This window comes from Erpetoichthys calabaricus, chromosome 4 (genome assembly GCF_900747795.2).
Source record: "Erpetoichthys calabaricus chromosome 4, fErpCal1.3, whole genome shotgun sequence".
Classification (NCBI taxonomy): Eukaryota; Metazoa; Chordata; class Cladistia; order Polypteriformes; family Polypteridae; genus Erpetoichthys; species Erpetoichthys calabaricus.
The window spans coordinates 52,288,622-52,312,147 of record NC_041397.2 but is presented as its reverse complement, the minus strand read 5'-3'; the positions used below and the strand labels follow the sequence as shown (position 1 = coordinate 52,312,147).

At 40.8% G+C, this 23,526-nt stretch overlaps 1 protein-coding gene across 1 annotated transcript in view; it reads right to left on the bottom strand.

Moving 5' to 3' along the window:
* Nucleotides 1-650: 650 nt before the first annotated feature.
* Nucleotides 651-23,526, bottom strand: part of LOC127527715 (uncharacterized) — a 387,645-nt gene continuing 364,769 nt past the window's right edge. Inside the window, exon 2 of the mRNA XM_051927368.1 lies at nt 651-1,385. Coding sequence (XP_051783328.1) covers nt 672-1,385 — 714 coding nt within the window. The 3' untranslated portion in view covers nt 651-671. The remainder of the gene's footprint in view (nt 1,386-23,526) is intronic.

Here is a 23,526-nt window from a genome sequence, read left to right as displayed (position 1 = left end):
TGTGTGGCACTTATAATGGCTTATTATGTGATAGACAGCAGGGGTGGGCTGACATTCCAGCTGGGCTAAACCCCTGTACCCCTACCTGGAGGGCAGACCAGTGTAGCAGATGGACGGGAGATGGCCTCCCAAGAGTGGTGCCCCAACATGCTGGGTGGCAGCATCCCTGGGCCAGTATGCCCAATCATGTATCTAGGGACCTGCTGGGAGTTGCAATCCTTTGGGGCTGCCCTGTCGGACTCTGTAGGTGATGAGAGCTGCAGTGGAGGGCTATCCAGACGTTCAGGGGCTCCCAATTGACCCAGGAGTGCTTCCTCCTTGACTCTCAGGCATAAAAGGGGCTACCTGTGTCTACTGGGATTCAAAGTTGGGAGAGGAGTTGGACTAAGCTCACCAGGTGTCACAAAGTGGCTAAGTTCAAAAAGCACAGCTGCAAAAACACTTCCAATGTTGCCCACTAGAGGGGGGAAACACCATCAAAATACCCCAACTAGAATCACAAAGGGCAGTGAAAAATCTTGATAAAAATAAAAGGTTTATTTTCACAAAAGCTTGTGCAGGTACAAAGCTCGGATAAGCACAAAGAGTTGACTGAAAGGCAAGGGTAAACACAGAAAACAGAGTCCCAATACAGTATCCAAAAACTCTTCTTCTTCTTTTGGCTGCTTCCATTAGGGGTTGCCACAGCGGATCATCTTCTTCCATATCTTCCTGTCCTCTGCATCTTGTTCTGTTACACCCATCACCTGCATGTCCTCTCTCACCACATCCATAAACCTCCTCTTAGGCCTTCCTCTTTTCCACTTCCCTGGCAGCTCTATCCTTAGCATCCTTCTAACAATATACTCAGCATCTCTCCTCGACACGTGTCCAAACCAACGCAATCTCGCCTCTTTGACGTTGTCTCCCAACTGTCCAACTTGAGCTGACCCTCTAATGTACTCATTTCTAATCCTATCCATCCTCATCACACCCAGTGCAAATCTTAGCATCTTTAACTCTGTTACCTCCAGCTCTGTCTCCTGCTTTCTGGTCAGTGCCACCGTCTCCAACCCAAATAACATAGCTGGTCTCAGTACCGTCCTGTAGACTTTCCCTTTCACTCTTGCTGGTACCCGTCTGTCACAAATTACTCCTGACACTCTTCTCCACTCATTCCACCCTGCCTGCACTCTCTTTTTCACCTCTCTTCCACAATCCCCATTACTCTGTACTGTTGATCCCAAGTATTTAAACTCATCCACCTTCGCCAACTCTACTCCCTGCATCCTCACCATTCCACTGACCTCCCTCTCATTTACACACATGTATTCTGTCTTGTTCCTACTGACCTTCATTCCTCTCCTCTCTAGAGCATATCTCCACCTCTCCAGGGTCTCCTCAACCTGATCCCTAATATCGCCACAGATCACAATGTCATCAGCAAACATCATAGTCCACAGGGACTCCTGTGTAATCTTGTCTGTCAACCTGTCCATCACCATTGCAAATAAGAAAGGGCTCAGAGCCAATCCCTGATGTAATCCCACCTCCACCTTGAATGCATCCGTCACTCCTACCGCAGACCTCACCACTGTCACACTTCCCTCTTACATATCCTGTACAACTCTTATGTACTTCTGTGCCACTCCTGACTTCCTTATACAATACCACAGCTCCTCTTGAGGCACTCTGTCATACAGTATGCTTTCTCCAGGTCCACAAAGATGCAATGCAACTCCTTTTGGCCTTCTCTAAACTTCTCCATCAACATCCTCAGAGCAAACATTGCATCTGTGGTGCTCTTTCTTGGCCATGCTGCTGCTCACTAATCATCACCTCACTTCTTAACCTAGCTTCCACTACTCTTTCCCATAGCTTCATGCCGTGGCTCATCAATTTTATTCCCCTGTAGTTACTGCAGTCCTGCACATCCCCCTTATTCTTAAATATCGGCACCAGTACACTTCTTCTCCACTCCTCAGGCATCCTTTCACTTTCCAAGATTCCATTAAACAATCTGGTTAAAAACTCCACTGCCATCGCTCCTAAACACCTCCATGCTTCCACAGGCATGTTATCTGGACCACCAGCCTTTCCATTCTTCATCCTCTTCATAGCTGTCCTTACTAATTCCTGATTCACTATCTCCACATCATCCAATCTCTTCTCTCTCTCATTCTTTTCATTCATCCCCCTCTCAAAGTACTTTTTCCATCTGCTCAACACACTCTCTCCCAGCTTGGCCCCTCTGTCTAGCCAATCAGTACAGGTCCTTTTCTCCCTCCTTAGTGTCCAACCTCTCATACAACTCATCATACGCCTTTTCTTTAGCCTTCGCCACCTCTCTCTTCACCTTGCGCCTTATCTCCTTGTACTCTTGTCTACTTTCTGCATCTCTCTGACTATCCCATTTCTTCTTTGCCATCCTCTTCCTCTGTATACTCTCCTGTATTTCTTCATTCCACCACCAGGTTTCTTTTTCCTCCTTCCTTTTTCCAGATGTCATGCCAAGCACCCTTCTTGCTGTCACCCTTACTACATCTGCTGTGGTTTCCCAGCTGTCTGGTAACTTTTCGGTGCCACCCAGTGCTTGTCTCACCTCCTCCCTAAACTCAACCTTGCAGTCTTCCTTTTTCATCTTCCACCCTAACCCTAACCCTTGGCTCTGCCCTCACTCTCTTCCTCTTCTTGATCTCCAACGTCATCCTACAGACCACCATCCTATGCTGCTTAATTACACTTTCCCCTACCACCACTTTGCAGTCTTCAATCTCCTTCAGATCAACTCTTCTGCATAGGATGTAATCTACCTGTGTGCATCTTCCTCCACTCTTGTATGTAACCCTATGTTCCTCTCTCTTCTTAAAATATGCATTCACCACAGCCATGTTCATCCTTTTGGCAAAATCCACTATCCTCTAAATCTTCTTCATTCCTCTCCTTGACACCATACCTACCCATCACCTCCTCATCTCCAATGTTCCCTTCACCAACACGCCCATTGAAATCCGCTCCAATCACCACTTTCTGTCCCTTGGGTACACTGTTCATCACTTCATGCAACTCACTCCAAAAATCTTCTCTTTCACCCATTGCACACCCAACTTGCGGTGCATATGCACTAACAACATTCATCATCACACCTCCAATTTCCAACTTCATAATCATTACTCTGCCTGACACTCTTTTCATCTCCAAAACACTCTTGACATACTGTTCCTTCAGAATAACTCCTACTTCATTTCTCCTCCCATCCACACCATGATAGAACAATTTGAATCCACCTCCGATCCACCTGGCCTTACTCCCCTTCCATTTAGTCTCTTGCACGCACAATATATCAACCTTCATTCTCTCCATCATATCTGCTAAGTCTCTCCCCTTACCAGTCATACTGCCAACATTCAAAGTTCCTACCCTCAGTTCTACTCTCTTTACTTTCCTCCTCTCCTCCTGCCTCCGGACATGTCTCCCACCTCTTCTTCTCCTTCTTCTTCTGCCAACAGTAGCCCAATTTCTGCCAGCACCCTGTTGGCTAACATTACTGATGATTTCTGAAAGTAATGTGACTGACTACTCTTAGTCCTTGTAACCCTTTAAATTCATCCCCATTGTCGGTAAGTCCAGAACAATGGGGCTGAATTTAAAGGGTTACAAGGACTTAGAGTAGTCAGTCACATTACTTTCAGAAATCAGTCATTAGGGCTTGACAATACACAAACTCAGTACAAAAATTATGTTTTTTTAATAAATAGCCACATATAGCCACAGCCTAGTGACATCAAATAAATAAAGTATGAAAAAATTAAAATAAAAAATAAAAACAGAGAAACGAAACATATTTTTACTGAAGTATGGCATTAGTGTTACACACATGGCCAAGTAGATGCTTAACATAGTTAAGATATTGTACATGTTACATTATTCATTGAATGCATCTTTCTTTCAATATATGAATGTAACATGATACCAAGGCCTGGTTCACAAGGATGGGAAAATTAGCACCTACAATGATTTGTGTGTTATCATAAACATAAGAAACAACTCAAATCTTGCTTGTATGCAGTAAAATGTTTTGTTTTTTTTTATTTGGCTGGTGACAGTACTACTAGATGGAATGTGGTATCCTGGCTCAAGATTATTGATTAGCTGCTGTTGCATTTCATTGCTATTACACAGATTGTGGAAAATTTCATCACTCTTTCACTCAAAATGCTCCCAAACTGTTTACTACACTTAATGTTTGCTGATGGAATTTATTCAACTCTGAATGTAAAAGCCTTATAGCTTGAATTCGGCTTCATATCTATTGGGATGAACATTATGTTGCAAAGTAAGACTTGTCAATGCAGCAAGGAAATTACATTTTTCAGTTTAAATTTAAAGTAATCACATAACCTGTTATTCACTTTAAATTCATAATGTAAGTTAACTGAAGCTGTTAATCACAACTGATTTTAAAATAATATCTGGCATCCACCCCACTAATTCCCTTCATAATTTTGAACTCTTCTGTCATGTTATTTATTAATATTCATTTGCTTAAACTGAAGAAGATCAACTCCTTCAATCTTTCCTCACAGTCCATACCTCTTAGACCTGGATTCAGCCTAGTCTCTCTTTTCTTGACTTTCTCCAGTGATGCTATGTCTGTTTTGTACCATGGAGACTAAAGCTATACACTATACTTCAGATGAGGCCTCGCAATTGCCTTATTTAGCTAAATGAACTTCTATGTACTTCACACAGTGGCCTCATTGACTTAACATCCTATTAGCTCTCCTCATCGCTTCCATACACTATCTGGATGTAGATAGTAATGAGTCCACTATGATACCTAAATGTTTATCATAAGAAGTTTTCTTCCTCCCATTGTACATTCATATCTAACATGTTTACTTCCTGTGTGGTATGCTTCACATTTACTTATATTATATTGTACATTTACTCTATCTCTTTTTTCATGGTTCATTCTACATTATCTGTCCTTCTTCCTAGTTTGGTATCATCTGCAAACTTAACTAGTTTATTGATTATATTTTGTGCAGATCATTTATGTATATTAAAAAGAGCAACTGTCCCAGTATTGATCCCTGAGGACACTACTTTTAATATCACCCAGCTTTAAAATTCCTTGCACCATAAACCTTTGTTTTATGTCTTTCGGCCTGTCCTCACACTGCTCCTTGAATGCCCTCGTTGTTTAGTTTAATCACAAGCCCCCCCATGTTCAATCTTATCGAAAGCCTCCTAAAAACCAAAATAAGGGGGGGTCCCAATCTCTGTTGTGAGAGTATTTGTGATGAAGATTACTTTTTTTAGTAATATTAAATATAATCAGTGACATTTTCATAACTAAATAATATACCTAACATTAATATATATACATACGGTTAACTATTTATATATATATATATATATATATATATATATATATATATATATATATATATATATATATTCATTGCATTCGTAGTCTGTGTCACAATCTGATAGTATGGGTGGTTACCTTCCAGGTAACGTATATATATATATATATATATATATATATACTAGCAAAATACCCGCGCTTCGCAGCGGAGAAGTAGTGTGTTAAAGAGGTTATGTAAACATATATATACATATACATATATACATATATATATATATATATACATATCTACATATACATATATATACATATATATATATACATATACACATCCACATATATATTTTGGACACTTTTTGTGACTGAAGACAGAGAAGAAAATTAAAATTAGTCAAAACCTTTTATTAATACATACCAGGCAAGGGTAAAATGACAGAGAAACACAGTCCTAGGACACCGCGCTTCATCTGCCTCGAGCGCAGATGTCCTTGTTCTTTTATACCTTTCTAATCTCCTGATCGTTGACCACGTAAGCAAAAAATAGCGTCCTGACTCATTGTACTTTTCCAATTTTGTAAAGTCATTACCCTAAAGGTATATTTTCTTGTCACACACATCATCAAAAGAAAACTTCCAGAAAGTATACATGCTTTTTGTCACGTACGCAAAACACAAACAAGTTTCATCATTCTGTCCTATTTTCTGTACACACATACATTTTGTTCAATTACATCTTTTTATGTTTTCACACTCCTCCCTTTTTGAACAAAATGATGTGGGCAATATAATTCTATCTTGAAATGGTTGATGAAGGGGAAAGGGGAGAGAAAATGGAAGAAGCTATACGAGACATGCGCTCCTCATGTAGCATATATGCCCTTTCCATAGAGGCGGTAAAGTACTTAGATATTATATAGCGAAACAAAGGGATAATACAACAACCAACCAGGAGGAGGAGACAAAATGTCACAACCAAAGAAATGAAAACAGATCTTATCCATTGTCCCCAAGATCCGAAGGAGGATGCAAACCACTGATCCCAAGGATTTGTAATGCCAGAATTAGTGGAAAGTTCTTTAGAGAGAGCAGTGAGGCCTGCCAATGCACGAGTTATTGATCCATCTGGCGCGGTATTATTTGGAATATATGTACAACAAGCATCACCAAACATAGCACAGACACCTCCCTTTTCTGCAAGTAACATGTCCAGGGCTAGACGATTTTGCCAAGTCATCAGAGAAGTACGATCAAGCTGTTCATGTATGCCTTCAATAGCGTCTTTGGTGAAGTTAAGGAAACGTTGTTGGTTATAATAAAGGTAATTAATCCAGTCTACATTCTTATTAATAGTAATTTGGGGTATGATAGATTCAAAACCGGCAGCAACTTGATCCCTAGCTTTAAATCTGTCTGGGACACCCCTAGGGACTCCAATAGCATCTATGTATACTCCAGGGCCATGTAAGGAGATATTAGTAGGCGTATGGAAAAGGGAGCGGGTATGTCGGAAATAAAAAGGAGGTGTGGAATAATATGGGGAGTGAGAGGGAGGTAAGGATAGAAGTCTAAAAGGCATAACTAATTGGATTGGAGCACAGGTACCAGACCAGTTAGGGGGAAGGGTGGCAAATAATTTGGACCTACGGCACATCCACCAAATATCTGATCTAGGAGTGGTTTGGGAGAGAAGAAAGGAAGACAGAACGGTGTTCAGAGAAAAGTTAACCTGAAAAGTTTGAGAACAGAAAGAAAATGGTAATTCTCCTACCCATGTCGTTCCATAAGATTTGAAACATGTATAATTTAATCTTAACAGGAGAAAAATCTGAACCAAAAGTTGGGGAGATGGGTGTGTGTGCCAGAGAATGAGGGGTGTTAGTAACAGGATTGTCAATCTTAATTAGAAATCTCCCCAAAGGGTCTGTTCCAGATACATATGCCCCCTAATACATAAATACCTGAGTCATGTAATGAGGGGTTCTTCAAAGTAATGATCAAGGGGTTACAATGGTTGTCAGCACATTCATGAGAGGCATGTCCTTTTATGATAGAAAACCGATTTTTCAAACCGTATTTTTGGGCCTCAAAAGGTTGATAACCCCAGTCCTCAGTTCCAGTGTTAGCAAAAACCCATTGCCAGTTGTCGCAGTCACTTCCCCTCATACACACGTATTTGTCAGATCCGGTCCACTGGGCTTGTCGACCAGTCCCACAGTTGATAATAGAGCAGAAATCAAACTGCACTGATGTGGTAATTCCTAACGGGAAAGTCAAGGTGACCAGGGCAGTAGACAAGGGAAAAGAAAAGCATAGTAGCACAGCAATCAAGGGTGCCATCTCTTGCAATGTGAGGCGTGAATCCAGGCAGGCAGTCCTTCAACTTTCACGGCGTGTGGTGTGGATAGAAGAATTTGGAATGGTCCTCTCCACCTAGGCTGATGCCAGTGTTTCCTCCGAGTATCTCGAACCAGGATCCAGGTGCCCAAGGAAATTGGTAAATCCTTGGAAAGGGGGCTGGTCCTCCAGGCTCGATGAACCTGCTGGTGGATTTCCTTCAACGAGGTTCGCAAACCTGCAAGACTAGAGAGAAGATCATTGTCCACAGTATGCAAATTCACATTACAACCATGCCAACGGGCATGGGACGTCCGGTCAGAATCTCAAACGGCGATAGTCCCAGTTGTCGGTGTGTCCGTCCCCTTAGTCCCATTAAAGCTAAGGGTAGTGCATCCGGCCATGATAAATTAGTTTGTTCACAAATTTTTGCGAGTTTAGCTTTTAAAGTGCCATTGCATCGTTCTACGATGCCTCCGCTTTGGGGATGGTATTCACAATAGCCAGGTGGTTAATTCATTTATAATGGAGTTCACAAAATGAGTGCCATTATCTGTTTGTAACTTTTGAGGGATACCCCATCTTGGAATAATCTCTTTAATTAGTGCTTTAGCTACTGTTTTGGCATCGCTGTGTTTTGAAGGGAAAGCCTCTACCCATCGGGAGAACACATCGACAATCACAAGACAATATCGGTACCCTTTAGACGGGGTTAGTTCAATGAAATCCATTTGGAGGTGTTCAAACGGACCCATTGGATTAGGGGTAACGGCGGGACTTACCTGGGTACCTTTTCCCACATTAAACTTTTGACATATTGCACAGCTTCTGCAAAATTGCTCTGCATATGTAGAGAAACCTACAGCTTCCCAATGTTTTTCAACATCTTGAACCATGGCATCTCTTCCTGCGTGATCGAGGCCATGGGCGATTTTTGCCATTCCTGGGAAAGAGGCTTTTGGGAGAAAAGGTTTGTTAGTGTGTTTATGAGTCCAGACTCCATCAGAGAGGGACCCTTCTTTGGACCATTTTCTCCTTTCGATATCCGTGGCTGCACTCTGTAAAGAAATAATTTGATTATCAGGGTCCTGGTCATTTCTCTGTTGGAATAAAGAAATTGGTGTGTTATTATATGCAGCCTCTTTAGCAAAGTGGTCAGCTAATTCATTCCCTTTGCTAACAGGATCCTGTTTTCCTGTGTGAGCTTGACATTTAACAATCGCTAGCTTCGATGGTTTGGTTATTGCTTCTAAAAGGGATTCGATCAATTTCTGATGTTGGATGGGTTTGCCAGTACTGGTCTTAAATCCCCTTAGTTTCCATAGTGCTCCATGATCATGGCAGACTCCAAAAGCATACCTGGAATCTGTATAAATTGTTACGATCTTCCCTTCGGACAGCTGACATGCTCGAGTGAGTGCTACGAGTTCAGCTGTTTGTGCACTTAAGCTTGATGAAATTCGATTTGCTTCCAGCAGGCGGTCCCCTTGGACCACTGCGTAACTGGTTGAGGGTGCTCCATTTTTCAATCGCAAGGAACATCCATCCACAAAAATCATTTCTCCAGTTTCTAAAGGTGTTTCCTGTAGATCTACTCTAGGTTTACAACCTTTGCTATTTCATCATGGCAATTATGTGGTTCTCCTTCGTTATTAATTGGGAGAAGAGTGGCTGGATTTAAAGTGGAGCATCTTTCAATTGTAACATTTGACAAAGTACAGAGTACATTCTGATACTCATAGGGATCCCTTTAATACACTCTATAACACACAAAATCACCCAAACCATTTTCAACACACTTCACCCCAATATTATTCTATATTTACACTATATTTGGAAACAATGCAGCAAAGGAAACAGAAACAAATGGACTCTGAAGAAAAGCAAGTTCCACTCTTCAGGACAAACAAACATAAAACAGCCTCTCATGATGTTAGCTGGTGTTAACACAATCCTGCTCAGCTACGATACCACAGCAAGACCGCATTCCCAGAAAAAGGCTACAGTCACAGAGAATATTAACTCAATGCACAACTTTAAATACACACGTCACAAGAAAAAAGAAAAGGACAGAAGAAATTTCATGAGAACTACATCCGTGCTTGCTAATACAGCTTCTGTTGTTGCAGCCACAGCACGAAGACACGGAGGAAGTGCTGCGGCCACTGGATCCAGTTTTTTTTTAGAAAAAAATAAGTCACCGGTCTTTGTTTTATCTCCATGTTGTTGCGTCAGTACTGCATTCATAAATCCCTGCTTTTCGTCCACGAACAAAGTGAATGGACGAGAATGATCAGGCAAACCTAGCGCGGGCGCAGATAGAAGAGCAGCTTTGAGGTTACAGAGAGCCTTCTCAGCCAGTTGTTGCAACGGCTGTGCTCTTTCAGTAAAATTTAGAACCCACTGTCTGCAGTAGCCCAGAATACCTAAAACAGACATAACCTGTTGTTTTGTGACCGGTCTAGGAAGATTTTGGATGGCTGTAATGCGATCGCTAGAGAGAGCTCTTGTTCCATACATAATGTCATGACCTAGATATTTTACAGTTGTTTTGATTAGCTGCAGCTTAACTTTAGAAACTTTATGGCCATTTCCCCACAGAAACAGCAACAATTTCTGGGTGTCTATTGTACAATCTTCTTCCGTAGCGCTACATATCATTTCCATCTACATACTGTATCAATGTACTACCTTTTTCCGGCCAGACGCCTTCTAAATTTTGGGCAAGAGCTTAACCATAAACACAAAGGGCTTCTTTGTATCCCTGAGGCATGACGGTCCATGTCCATCGGCGGTACCGCGTTTGACGAGATCGGGATGTACGGCGGAGATGCCAGCCTCTGCTTCGGGAGACAAAGGATATTGGGCACGGTGCGGGCGGAAGGAGGATTTCGGGTGGATCACCAGAGGCTCACAGTGGGCTATCCTTTGAAACACTACTTTAGTTATTAAATGGTCAGGAGTATCAAAAATACCTGGAGTAACTTGTAACCAGTCTGTTCTTTCAAGGCATTTTTCCACCCATGGTCCTATTTTCTCCCATTTAACAGTGCGTGATTTAGCTAAGGAAAAAATATGAGGGACTGTGCCGCCAAGATAATATATGTGCTGTGAGCATGTAAAATGAACAGAAGCAGCTGCCTTTGTGGATGAAATAAAAACACAGTAGATGTGAAGGGTTTCGGGGCAAGTACCAGAAGTAAGGAAAGATTCTAGCCAGGTAGTGTCTACTTCTATAGGGAAGTATTGGGCAGTACAGTGTAAAATGTCAGGGGCCTGTAAATTGGGAAAAAAGACAAGGGGAAAAAGAGTGTAGGGCTTTGAGGAGAATGGTGTATGGGGAAATATCTAAAGTCCATGCTGCAAAAGAGGGTTTGGGGTAAGGGGTAATTTGACACAACAACTTTGGGGTTGAACAAGGTATGTCCGCCAGGACGTGACTGGACTTGAAGAGGTTTTGATACTTGAAGAAGGTGAGGTTGTCCAGAAGCAGTAAGCACAGTAACAGTTTCGTTCGAGGTAGGGACCTTTGCCAGCGAGCGAGTGGCACCAGTGTCGATTAAGAAAACAGTCTCAGTGCCATCAACGAACAATGTCAGTAAAGGATCAGTCTCTGAATTATGAGTGAGCAAAGGTAGTTGAAAAAAGTGACTGGAGGTCCCAGCGTTTTCCTATGGCCAGTATTGTTAGTCAGGGGTGTCAGAGAAAACAGGTGGAATAAGGGGAGGTGGGGGCTGTTGCTGTCTGTGAGGGCACTCCCGACGAAAATGTCCAGTTTCACCACAAGCGTAGCAAGAGTAGGAATTAACATTGGGATTAAAGGGAGAGGGAATAAAAGGATTCTTAGTGTGGTCAACAGGAGGAGCTCTAAAACCACCTCGTCCTCGTCCCCTTCCTCTAAAGCCATATCCTCGACCTTGGTCAGGAGCATTCCTGGTATAATAGTTCATCTGTGCTGCCAATAATTTGGCATGAGAGTCCGATTCGGCATGTTCAGCATGTCGTTTGACTTCATCAAACGTGGCACTTTCCCACTCAATACAGGAAGTGCGGACCTTGTTTTGTATATCAAAGCGCAAACCGGAAACAAAAGGTGGAACTGCAGCTCGGGTGCGGTCATCAGCATTTCCCAAGCCCGAGTGATTAGCCATAAGGTCTTGAATCCTATGTGCCCATTCATCAACCGTTTCGTGTCTCTTTTGTTTTGCAGCAGAAATAAGGGACCAGTCCGTTCCTTTTTTATATTTTTCTGCAATATTTTGTCTCAACGCCTCCCATTGTGGGTTAAAATCGCCGTCTCCACCCATCCCCTGTCCTCGAGTTAAAGCTGGGTTCCATACCCATGGAACGTCATTGCGGACACCCCTGCTAACAGTGGCCCATGTGGTCCCAAGCTTTCGACGAAGTACCTGGGTCCATTCAGCAGCATTAGGCTTATACATGCTATCTAACTGATCAAGTTGTTCAACAAATTTTAGTCCTCCTACTTCCTTTGGATCTGGAAGTGCATTCACGACATCTTTTAGTTCTTGGATGTCCCAATTCCGATTTATCATAACTGTTGTGGGATTTTGGGGTCCAGCTGGATGGGCAGGGTTATAATGGGGATTGGGTACTTCTATTAAAGGGCAAGTAAGTGAAGGTGAAGGATCAGAAGAGAAAAAAAGTTGGAGCTGGTTTGTGAGTGGAGGTTTGACTTCGAGTGCATTTGGAGACGGGGGTTTGTCTAGTACAGGGTGGGTCATCACGATGGGTTGAGGGGTCATAGTGATCTGTGCCTGGGGAATCATCAGGGGAAACTTCTGCTAGTTGTAGTGCAGGGGGGGGCAGTCGGAATGGGGGATAGAGGAGGGGATAATAGAGGTGCCTGAGGTTGGTTCTGAGGAGGGGAAAAAAATAATAGGATAAATCTAAACCTGTCTTCTTTTCTATAAATTTTCTAGGAGACCCATTTTTACGGGGCGTCTGTTGATCCTCCGAAAATAATCCTTCCAGCACTAATGATTTTGATCCCCCTGTGCGGCGATTAACAGGCTTACTGTTATAAGTTCCCATTATGTTCCCTTGCCCTCCCGGGTCCTGTATTTAATTTTCCAACTATATACTGATTCGCCTAATCCCTTGTACGTATGAATCAGCGAGGCATTAAGTGTGCCACTCACTAAACCTAAACTGTTCCCTTCTTAGTTTCAAGGGGAGACACCTAACTATCGGTACTGATCCAGTTCCCAGGAGAACACGGTTTTGTTGCTTATTCCGTATGTAGATTTATTTATTTTTCCATAGCGCTACATATCTTCCATAGCGCTACATATCATTCCGTTCCTAACAGCAATCCTGCAATCTATGCTCTTTTCGGTTTATATTTCCATACCACCCCGTTACTCGTCCCGTTAGCCTGTCCGCTCACATCCCCGGATTCCAGCTCAGGTGACTTCGTGTCCGATTCGGTTCAGCAGAATACTACATCAATACGTCCAGCCGAGTCTAGGATATGGGTGAGGCCAGTATCCTTTCGTCAGACCTTTCGTATGCGTCAAACTGCTTGGGTCAAGTCTCCATCACCTTAAGCAACCCGTTGAGATATGAGTATGACTAGACGGTCAACAGGAAACTCGCCCTCCCGTTATTTAGAAAATAAAAAATGTTCGGAAATCCCCCGGTGCTTACCCCAGCCTGGAAGTGTGCAAGCTCTGTCTGGAAATCCGTTCAGTCACTGTGGATGTAGCAAAGAGGAGACCAGGGACTCCTCACGCAAGAACTGTTTCAGGACAGGGCAGTCCTGACTTTTGCCGGAGCTGCATGCTCTGCTGCCGGAGTACTCAAATTGACGGCAGTCCGCTGGTAAGACGGATCACTGAAATGGTCTCGCTGGAGGAGTCGACTGGCCGTCTCCTGCCCCACGTCCGGGCGCCAAAAACTGTGGACACTTTTTGTGACTGAAGACAGAGAAGAAAATTAAAATTAGTCAAAACCTTTTATTAATACATACCAGGCAAGGGTAAAATGACAGAGAAACACAGTCCTAGGACACCGCGCTTCATCTGCCTCGAGCGCAGATGTCCTTGTTCTTTTATACCTTTCTAATCTCCTGATCGTTGACCACGTAAGCAAAAAATAGCGTCCTGACTCATTGTACTTTTCCAATTTTGTAAAGTCATTACCCTAAAGGTATATTTTCTTGTCACACACATCATCAAAAGAAAACTTCCAGAAAATATACATGCTTTTTGTCACGTACGCAAAACACAAACAAGTTTCATCATTCTGTCCTATTTTCTGTACACACATACATTTTGTTCAATTACATCTTTTTATGTTTTCACAATATACATATATATATACACATATCAACATATATATACACATACATAAACACACACATATACATATATACATATATACATACATACATAGTGCGTTGTAACACGGGCTGTGATTGTTACATGGGAGGGAGACGACAAATCACAGCTTCCCGCTTTCTAATCGGGCCTGTGATTGGTGCTTTGACGGACGCCCAGATCCCACAGTATGTCCCCTTACGAGAGGCGTTATGCAAGTGTAATTGAATAGCGGTGCTGCAAGTTTAGCTTTACACCTGTTTTTAAAGCTTATTGACTGAAAGGGGCTTTCATGAAAAAACCTAGGGCTTTGCTACAGGATACACCCTCCACAAGTTAAGGAAGTAAAAATAAAGGTATATATTTCTGTTTAATTTAAACCTTTTATGTTTGTATGCGGGCGGCATGGTGGCGCAGTGAAAGGTGCCAGTTAGGAGACGCGGGTTCGCTTCCCTGCGTGGAGTTTGAATGTTCTCGCTGTGTCTGTCTGGGTTTCCTCTGGGTACTCCGGTTTCCTCCCACAGTCCAAAGACATGCAGGTTAGGTGCATTGGCGATTCTAAATTGTCCCTGGTGTGTGGGTGTGTGTGGGTGTGTGCACCCTGCGGTGGGCTGGCACCTTGCCCGGGGTTTGTTTCCTGCCTTGTGCCCTGTGTTGGCAGGGATTGGCTCCTTTATTTAGGATATAGCGGGTTGGATAATGGATGGATGGACATTTGTATGCATAGCCCTATTTGCCCGTTTTCATTTTTTTTCATTCTTCAGTAATATTTCAGCAAACCCGGAGCTTGTCAGTTCAAATCCTGATACTGACACCACTGTGTGACCCTGAGGAAGTCACTTCACCTGCCTGTGCTGCAAAAAAACAAAAAGTAATGTAACAAATTGTACCTCAGATGTTGCAAGTTGCTGGAATAAAGGCATAAGTCAAATAGATAAATATGTATTGTACACATAGGAACTATTCATTTATTTTCAGTTAAGTCATCTGCAGCAAACCTTTATAAATGAGGGTTTCTCCTTTTTAGATAGTGCAAACTGTTTCTTCTTCATTCAGGTTTTCTCTTGGAGAGCTTTTTTCATTTCATTGAAAATTAAAGCAGCAGCTGCCAAAATATGTAGCTTTCTTATTAATTTTTCAACATTGTGTAAAATAACTTTATAAAGTAACATAAAAGGTTTAAATACTGGTTATCCTTTTACACTAAAATATTACTAAAGAGATACAAAAAAAGTAAAATGCATATGTTGTTTTTCTTTAAGGAGATTAAATATTACTGAAGAAAGAAAAAAAAAAACTAAAACAGCCAAATGGGGCTATGCATACGAACTTAAAAGGTTTAAATAAAACAGAAATATATACTTTTATTTTTACTTCCTTAACTTGTGGAGGGTGTATCTTGTAGCAAAGCCCTAACTTTTTTCGTGAAAGCCCGTTTCAGTCAATAAGTCTTAAAAAGAGGTGTAAAGATATTGATAATAAGCTACGCAAACGCACCAAGACATGCAATTGTTTAAATCAAGGCGTGAGTCGAAAAACACCATCCCATACTATTAGTTAACGATTAACACATTTCTATATGTATTGTAAGCATACAATACAACTGATAATATGTTGCGCTTATTTATCTGGTGTACCGACATTTTTGCGCGTTTAACGGCTGAAATCTAACGTGGTTTGTGCCCTTCAGAATGAAAACAGTTTGCATTTACCTTTTTAATAAAAAGCGAGCTTTTAAGCCTGAGAAATCACCCCGTAAATGCACACGTTTAATTCTTTATCACTTCAAACAACTGAACTATCCAGAACATTTCAGGCATACATCCAGCATTCAAACTATGTATACAAAGCACAACTGTTAATGGAATTCAGCATTTCTTAATTGAAAATGTTCCTTTAATCCTCAACATGTCTCAATGAGTCATTCTGGTGGTTTTACTTGACGTTTTGATCTTCTGGTTAATTGTGTTTGCAGTTGAGATGTTCTTTCCTGATTTATACTTGTTTTCTCGTTAATATTTGTTTCGCTGGTGTTAGTGTTCTGATTAGAGGTTATTGGTCCTTTGATGTCTCGACGGTTTCTTCTTAGAACAGCTCCTATTACGCAATTCCGTCACATACTGGTCTATTGTTTCTCCGCTTTTCTGGAAACATGTAAAAAACTTGTGTCGCTCAAACGTCACATTGCGCTTTGGGTTGCAATACGTTTCGAATTTTTCAACTATTTTGTTCAATTTCATATTGTCTCCATCTTCTTCAAACTGAAAATTGTTATACACCTCTAGCGCCTCTTCGCCAATTACATGTAGAAGCATAGATGCTTTCATTTTTTCACTTTTCCTATCTGCTTCAATTGCAGCAAGATACAACTCAAATCTCTGTTTAAATCTTTTCCAATTTTCAGCTACATTTCCCTTTAACTGGAGATTTGGTGGGGGCTGTAATCCTTCCATATTTTTTTTTCTCTTTTGCTAGAACGTCTTATCGCTTTCTGACCACGGGTTACTCACAGACACGAGACTCGTTCAAAAGCTGAACCTCTTCTTCACATTCCTCTTCCAATCCGCCACTTCTGACACCATGTAAAGATCTTGTTAGGTTCGTAGTTTAATCAATGCACAGGATTGAAAGATATAATAACTTTTTAATAGACAGACTTTAGAGACATTTACTGTACAAGTTACTACTCGTTCTTTAGTTCACGCCCATTCTCCTACTTGCATCGGCATTCACAGGCATTACTAATCATTCTGTAAGTATCCCTTAATAGACCTTACTAATCAACTATCATTACAAAATCCAACGTGGTTTGTGCCCTTCAGAATGAAAACAGTTTGCATTTACTTTTTTAATAAATGGTGAGCTTTTAAGCCTGAGAAATCACCCCGTAAATGCACACGTTTAATTGCACATGTGTTAATATGTATGCTTACACAGTATTAAACCCACCAAGACATGGAATGGTTTAAATCAAGGCGCTGCGCTACCTTCTTCCAGATCGGCCCCAAGGCGTTTCACGTGATTACGTAGGAGGCGTGATGACGCGATACGCGACTCCGCCCCCGTCCATTACAGTATATGGACAAAAAAGAGGTTCCAGTTATGACCGTTACGCTTTGAATTTCGAAATGAAACCTGCCTAACTTTTGTAAGTAAGTTGTAAGGAATGAGCCTGCCAAATTTCAGCCTTCCACCTACACGGGAAGTTGGAGAATTAGTGATGAGTCAGTCAGTCAGTCAGTCAGTCAGTCAGTCAGTGAGGGCTTTGCCTTTTATTAGTATAGATATAGATAAACTGTATATATAAATTTCAAAACAGCACAATGTTTGAAGCTCTTTGGACTTCTGGCACATTCTGGCTACATTTGTTGTGCCCAAAGCCTGCATACAACAGCAACAACAACATCGATGTAGCTCAAAGTTCTTTACAAGATGAAGAAAGAAAAAAGAAAAATATAAAAATAAAATTAGGCAATACTAAGTAACATAGAAAAGTAAGATCCGATGGCCAGGAAGGACAGAAAAAAAAAATCCCGACAGCTAAAGAAAAAAAAAAAACAAAATCTGCAGGGGTTCCAAGACCATGAGACCATTCTACCTAACATAAATGATCTAAATCAGTCCTCATGGTTTTCAGGCTCCACATGGAAGAATTAGATGATGATGGTCATGTGGACCTCTGGCCTTCAATCCATCAATGTAGGGACTGCACTGTGCTTTGATCAGGTGGTGGTGGCACAGATCGGCACCACAAAAAACTGGAACAAGAACAGCAGAGAAAGTAGTGGTTAGTACAGATAAAGTAATTTTGAACGTTGCAGTCATATTTTTTACCAGACTTTGTTTTTGTTTAATTTTAAATGTTATGATTTGGAATTTCAATTTTTTTTCTTTAACAATGTGCATCTTACATTAATCTGTATTTTATTTACTTTTTCACTTATTTAAATTTTTAAAAGTTACTTTATTCTGTTATTGTTTTTCTATTCTCTATACAAATGTAATATTTATTGTGCCATTTTACGTTGTATTTCTGTAATCTGTTTTTCACCAAATTAAAGTAAAGAATTTGTGTTTATTAAATTCTCCTTCTTGATGTGATCAAATTTAGACATTGTGCTGAAATAATGGTAGGACTCTGGGAGGTTGAGTTGGAGGGCCCCATGGAGTTTTTTGCCTTCGACCTCCCCAAAGATGTGCCCCCTTGGGTTTACTGGTGATTCTAAATTGTGTGAGAGGGCCCAGTTCAGGATTGTTTCCTGGCTTACACCTGATACTTCAAGGGTAGGCTCTGGCACACTGTAACTCTAACTTGCATTAAGAATCATTGAGAATGGCATGTCTTAGTTGTCAGTTGTTTTTTTATTATTTGATTTTCCAGACTGCTGGTGGATTTAGAGGATATACACAGTAAAGTCATTTCACAATTTAAAGAACTCTTACAGATTCCAAACTGCCCCTGCATGTTTGAGTGAGACGTCAACAAAGGACTGACTGACATCACTTCTTGGATGTATTCACAACCCACACAGTTTTTCCTGAGTAAAGGAGGTTGAACACCCTGAAAGAGAATGTGTGAGTATTAAAAAAAGAATGGCTCACTGAGAAAGATCATGTAATGTTAATTCATAAAGCTTTAGACACAAAGCAGTAAGGGGGCTTAGGAAAAGGTTATTAAATTAATATTGAAGGTCAAGAAGTGGAAGATATAAACAAAGGAAAGGGGCACCACATAATCCAGATATAGGAGTAATAAGATTAATAAGAATAGAAAAAAATATATAATATATAAGGAAGATGTATTCTTTATTGTTTAATTCAATGTAGTTACAACATCTGCACATCCATCAATTTTATTTAACATTGTGATTAGGATTGCAAACGGAGTGCAAGAATTTCTAAATTTTATGAGAATTAACCATCCATCATTGGCATATGCTCCCTGAAAAAGATATTCTTTTGACTTATTGACTAATGCTACCCCCTAAAAACACACAGACACATGCCCCAGAATAGGTGGTAGAGGACAAAACACTCAAACTTTAAAGAAAAATAACACTTAGCCTGGAATTTAATGCTAGTTTATCCCAGAAATTAAAAGCAGTCATAGGGATGAGGCACAAACTCTTTATTACTTTAGTATTTGGAACACTTTATTAATCCCTGAGGAGAAATTGTCTTTTTGTATGACCTTTGGAGGTCAGAGCACAGGGTCAGTCATTGCACGGTGCCCCTGGAGCAATTTTCAGGTTAAGGGTTTTGCTCAATGACCCAACAGTGTAGATCATCATGATCAGAACAAGAGTTTCTGGCGTAAAATGATCGTGAAATTGTTTCTGATCAGCCATTGAGTTTTATTTTAACTTTCATGTGTGCTTAAGTCATCTGGTTTGCAGAAAAGAAGCATGAAAGCTGGATGATTTGATGACAGCAGCAACAGGGTGTGGTAGAAACCTCACTTTTATCATCTTCCTCAAATGTCATTTTCAAGATTTGCCCAATAAGCAGTGCAATTCCGTATTACCCCATTATGGCCATTTGTAAACCTGTAGCTCAAAATCTTTTTTTTCAGTTTTTCTCAGTTTGACATTTCTCATAGTCTCATATGCTTTGAACAAGCTAAAGCACATTTACAGTGGATTCAAGAGGTATTCAGACCCCTTCACTGTTTTTACATTTTGTAATTTTGCTGCTTTGTGCTAAAATCTTTTAAATGTATTTTTCCTCCACATTAAACAACACTCAATTCTCTCACATATTTTTGCAAATGCATTTCATATAAAAAATCTGAGCTATCACATTGACACAAGTATCCAGTCCATTTCTTATGACACTTGAAATTTGTCTCAAGTATATCCCATTTTGTCGACCACTGTTGAGATGTTTCTGCACCTTCTTTGGAGGCCACCTGTGGTCAATTCAAGTAATTGGACATTGTTGTTAGTAAAGGCACACACCTGTCTAAAGAAGGGCCCACGAAGGAGCAAAAAACAAGCCATGGGGTCAAAGGAACTGCCTGCAGAGCTTAGGGAGAGCATTGTGTCAAGGAACACATATTTGGAGAAGGCTACAAAAAATCCTGCAACATTGAAGATTCCCAAAAGCACAGATAACTTCATAATTCCTAAAGGGAAGAAGTCTGAAACAATCACAATTCTTCTTAGACCTGGCCACCCAGGCAAACTGAGCAACCTTTGGAAAAGAGCCATGGTAAGAGAGGTGACCAAGAATACAATGGGCGCTCTGGCTATGCTCCAGAGAGCCTGTGTGGAAATGGAAATGGAGAAACTTGCAGAAGGACAATCATCAGTGTAACACTCCACCAATCTGAGCTCTATGATAGAGTGATAGCCAGAAGCTTCTCCTCAGTAATAGACACACAGAGGCCCACTTGGAGTTTGCAAAAAGACGCCTAAAGGATTTTCAGACTATGAGAAGCAAGATTCTCTGGTGTGATGAAACCAAGCTTAATGTCACATTTGGAGGAATCCATACACTGCTCATCACCTGTGCAATACATTTCCAACAGTGAAGAATAGTGGTGGCAGTGTTATGCTGTGGGATAGTTTTCAGTGGCAGGCAGTGATAGACTAATTAGGGTTGAGGGAAAGCTGAACAGAGCAAAGTGTAGAGATGTCCTCAATGAAAATCTACTCCAGAGTGCTCTGGACCTCAGACTGGGCTGAAAATTCACCTTCGAATAGTACAATGACCCTAAGCACAAAGGAAAGACAACACAGGACAGGCTTAAAGACAACTCTGGGAATGCCCATCAAGCCTAGACTTGAACCTAATGAAACATCTCATGAGAGACCAAAAACTAGCTGTCCACCAATGCTCTTCATCCAGCCACATAGAGCTTGAGAGGATCTGCAGAGAAGACCGACAGAAAATCCACAAATTTGGGCGTGTTAAGCTTGTCACGTCATACCCAAGAAGGCATCAGGCTGTAACTGCTACCAAAGGGTCTGAAATTGAATTCTTTCTCAATTGATATTTCAGTTTTTTACTTTAAATAAATTTGCAAAAAAATTGCAGATTCCTTCATATAATGAGGAATGTTTGATCGCTTTTTAAGTTGAAAGTACTGTCACATCTAATGTCAACTTACAGAGACCTCAGGTACTGTGGCATTTTTGTTACTGTGTTGAACTGGGTGAAACCAACTATTTCAGAAGGTATTTAATGCTGGACGGGTTTCATCTGATACAGTCCAGCAGAGAGGGCAAAGCAGGAGGGTTCTGGAGAATTATGTGAATGACAAATATACGAAGCAAACACATTAAGGAAGTGTATAAAGATGATGTGTGCGATCCAAACTTTGAAATTCTAACTGAATTTGCCACAATTACTGCCTATTAGAGGTTGCATCATCTTTTCAATGTTTATTTTTAAAGTCAGCAATAAAAACGATTCACTGTTATCAATGCTGTAAAGATTAGTCACTCTGAATGCTGTTGACTTCGACCTGGCAACTTTGGAAGGAACAAACTTCTAACAGCAAGCTATACTTTTGTGTGTGTAAATAAGCTTTACAAAATATACAGAGCAGGTTATTACCACCTATCTTTGAAAAAAACACAAGAAATGAATACAATTGTTTGTTGGCCCTGCAATTCCAGTGGAACTTTGTGTAACTGGATCAGCAAAGGTAGTCGGCTGCAAGAATTTGCTATTAGCTTCTGAAAAGAATTAAAATTTTTGGAGCAGTTTTATTTTAAATAATTGACGTTTTTAAAGTTCTAACAGTTGAACCAGAAGGTCTAGTAAAGGTATGCTGTGTTAAAGTAGGTAGCATGGTGTTTTCTCACTGCTGTTGTACAGCTTCAGAGTCCTGGTATTTGAATGCCAGTCTGGGCTCTGTTTGAGAGGAGTGCATGTGTTTCTATCTTATTTGGTTAACTGATTGTTAAAATGTCCCATTATCTGATCCTGCATTTTGTTAAATGCATCAGGGCCCTCATTTCTGATATATAACTTGCCAGGTGATCCCAAGCTATGTGCACATGTCTACATTAAACCACATTTTCCAAGTGTATGCAGTACCAATCAAATTGTAATACACATACTTCATAGATTTGCTAGTATAAATGTAAACTGCCTGTGGTGGTCTTCGTTAGTGAATAGACTCTGGTATGTAGACTAGTACACGAAGGGATCGTGATAAATGGCACCCTGTGTTCTGTATTGCCACTCTCAAGTCTGACAAAGAGAGTTACGATTCCTATATGCCTACCACTGATTATTAATGAAAAAACTCTGTTGTCATGGAGAGATTCTTTCTGATATATCCTTGAGCTGAAACAAGTTGCATCTTTAAGAAAGCAACTCTGTATGTTACTTCACAACCTTTTTTAGCAATTAGATGTGGCTGTAAAGTTTAGGGTTGAGGGCATTGATTATGTTATTTTTATCACGAGCTAGTGGTCGTAAACAGGCTGATTAAACAGATGAGAAAGACTATGGTGCTGATATTACATAAGACAAATCTATCTGTTGTCATCTGTTATCTCCAGGACATATGTAAGTGATACCACCAGAGGTGGTGAGAGGGAGCACAGTCGCTGATATTTTTGTCTGATATCTTTGTCTCTTCTGTCATCATCAGCAGTGAGAAGACATCCACCGAGGGCAATTGATTCTGCCCCTAATATCTGGGAGGGGCGGGGCTGTAAAGGAACTGACACCCTGGACATCACATTGAACCTGTGTTACGATCGACCCAGAGCTCATGAAGATGACCTGTTTGACTTCTGTGACATAAAGACTAAAATTGCTTTTTAAGTTTGCTTCAATTTTCTGACTGTTTAAATGACATTGAGCATTCTTTTTGTTTGCCGTTTTTTGTTCAGGATTAAAAGGGGTCACCCACCTGGCACCCCAAGACTTTCTAGACATGATGAGTGTCTGTCCAATTGTCCACACTGTCTGTCTGTCTGTCCGTCAGTCCAGTACAGGGTAATGAGGGAGAGAGGCAACCTGGCATTATGAGGTGCAAGGCAGGACTCAACTCTGAATGGGCGGATGCTTTTTCTACTTGTTCATTCCATATTTTACCACTCTGTGCTAAACTACATTTAGCACTAATCAGCCAACATGTAAGCTTGTTTGCTCAGTTAAATAATCCACCTATTGTTGTTTCTGGAATAACTGATGCAGTAATATAAAAATATGCTCATATTAATATAGGATAAAAAATGGCAGCTACTGTATGTTAGAATTTTTAATCTGTATGTTCTACGCATTTGTCTTTCACTGCAGCTTTGCACCTTTATGCGTCTTGGCTTTGTTATTGCTGAGTTTAGCACTTACATGCATTCATTCATTATTTAGTTGACAGGCAAGGTTGCTGGCACAAGGTCACACTATCATCATTGAAAGTAACAATAAGTTCTCCATCTGCAGTTTACAGACCACGTCTTGGTGATGCTGAGTATTCATTTGAAGGTATAATACAAAGCTGTGTGAAAAGGGATTTTATTTGTGAGAGAAATCACA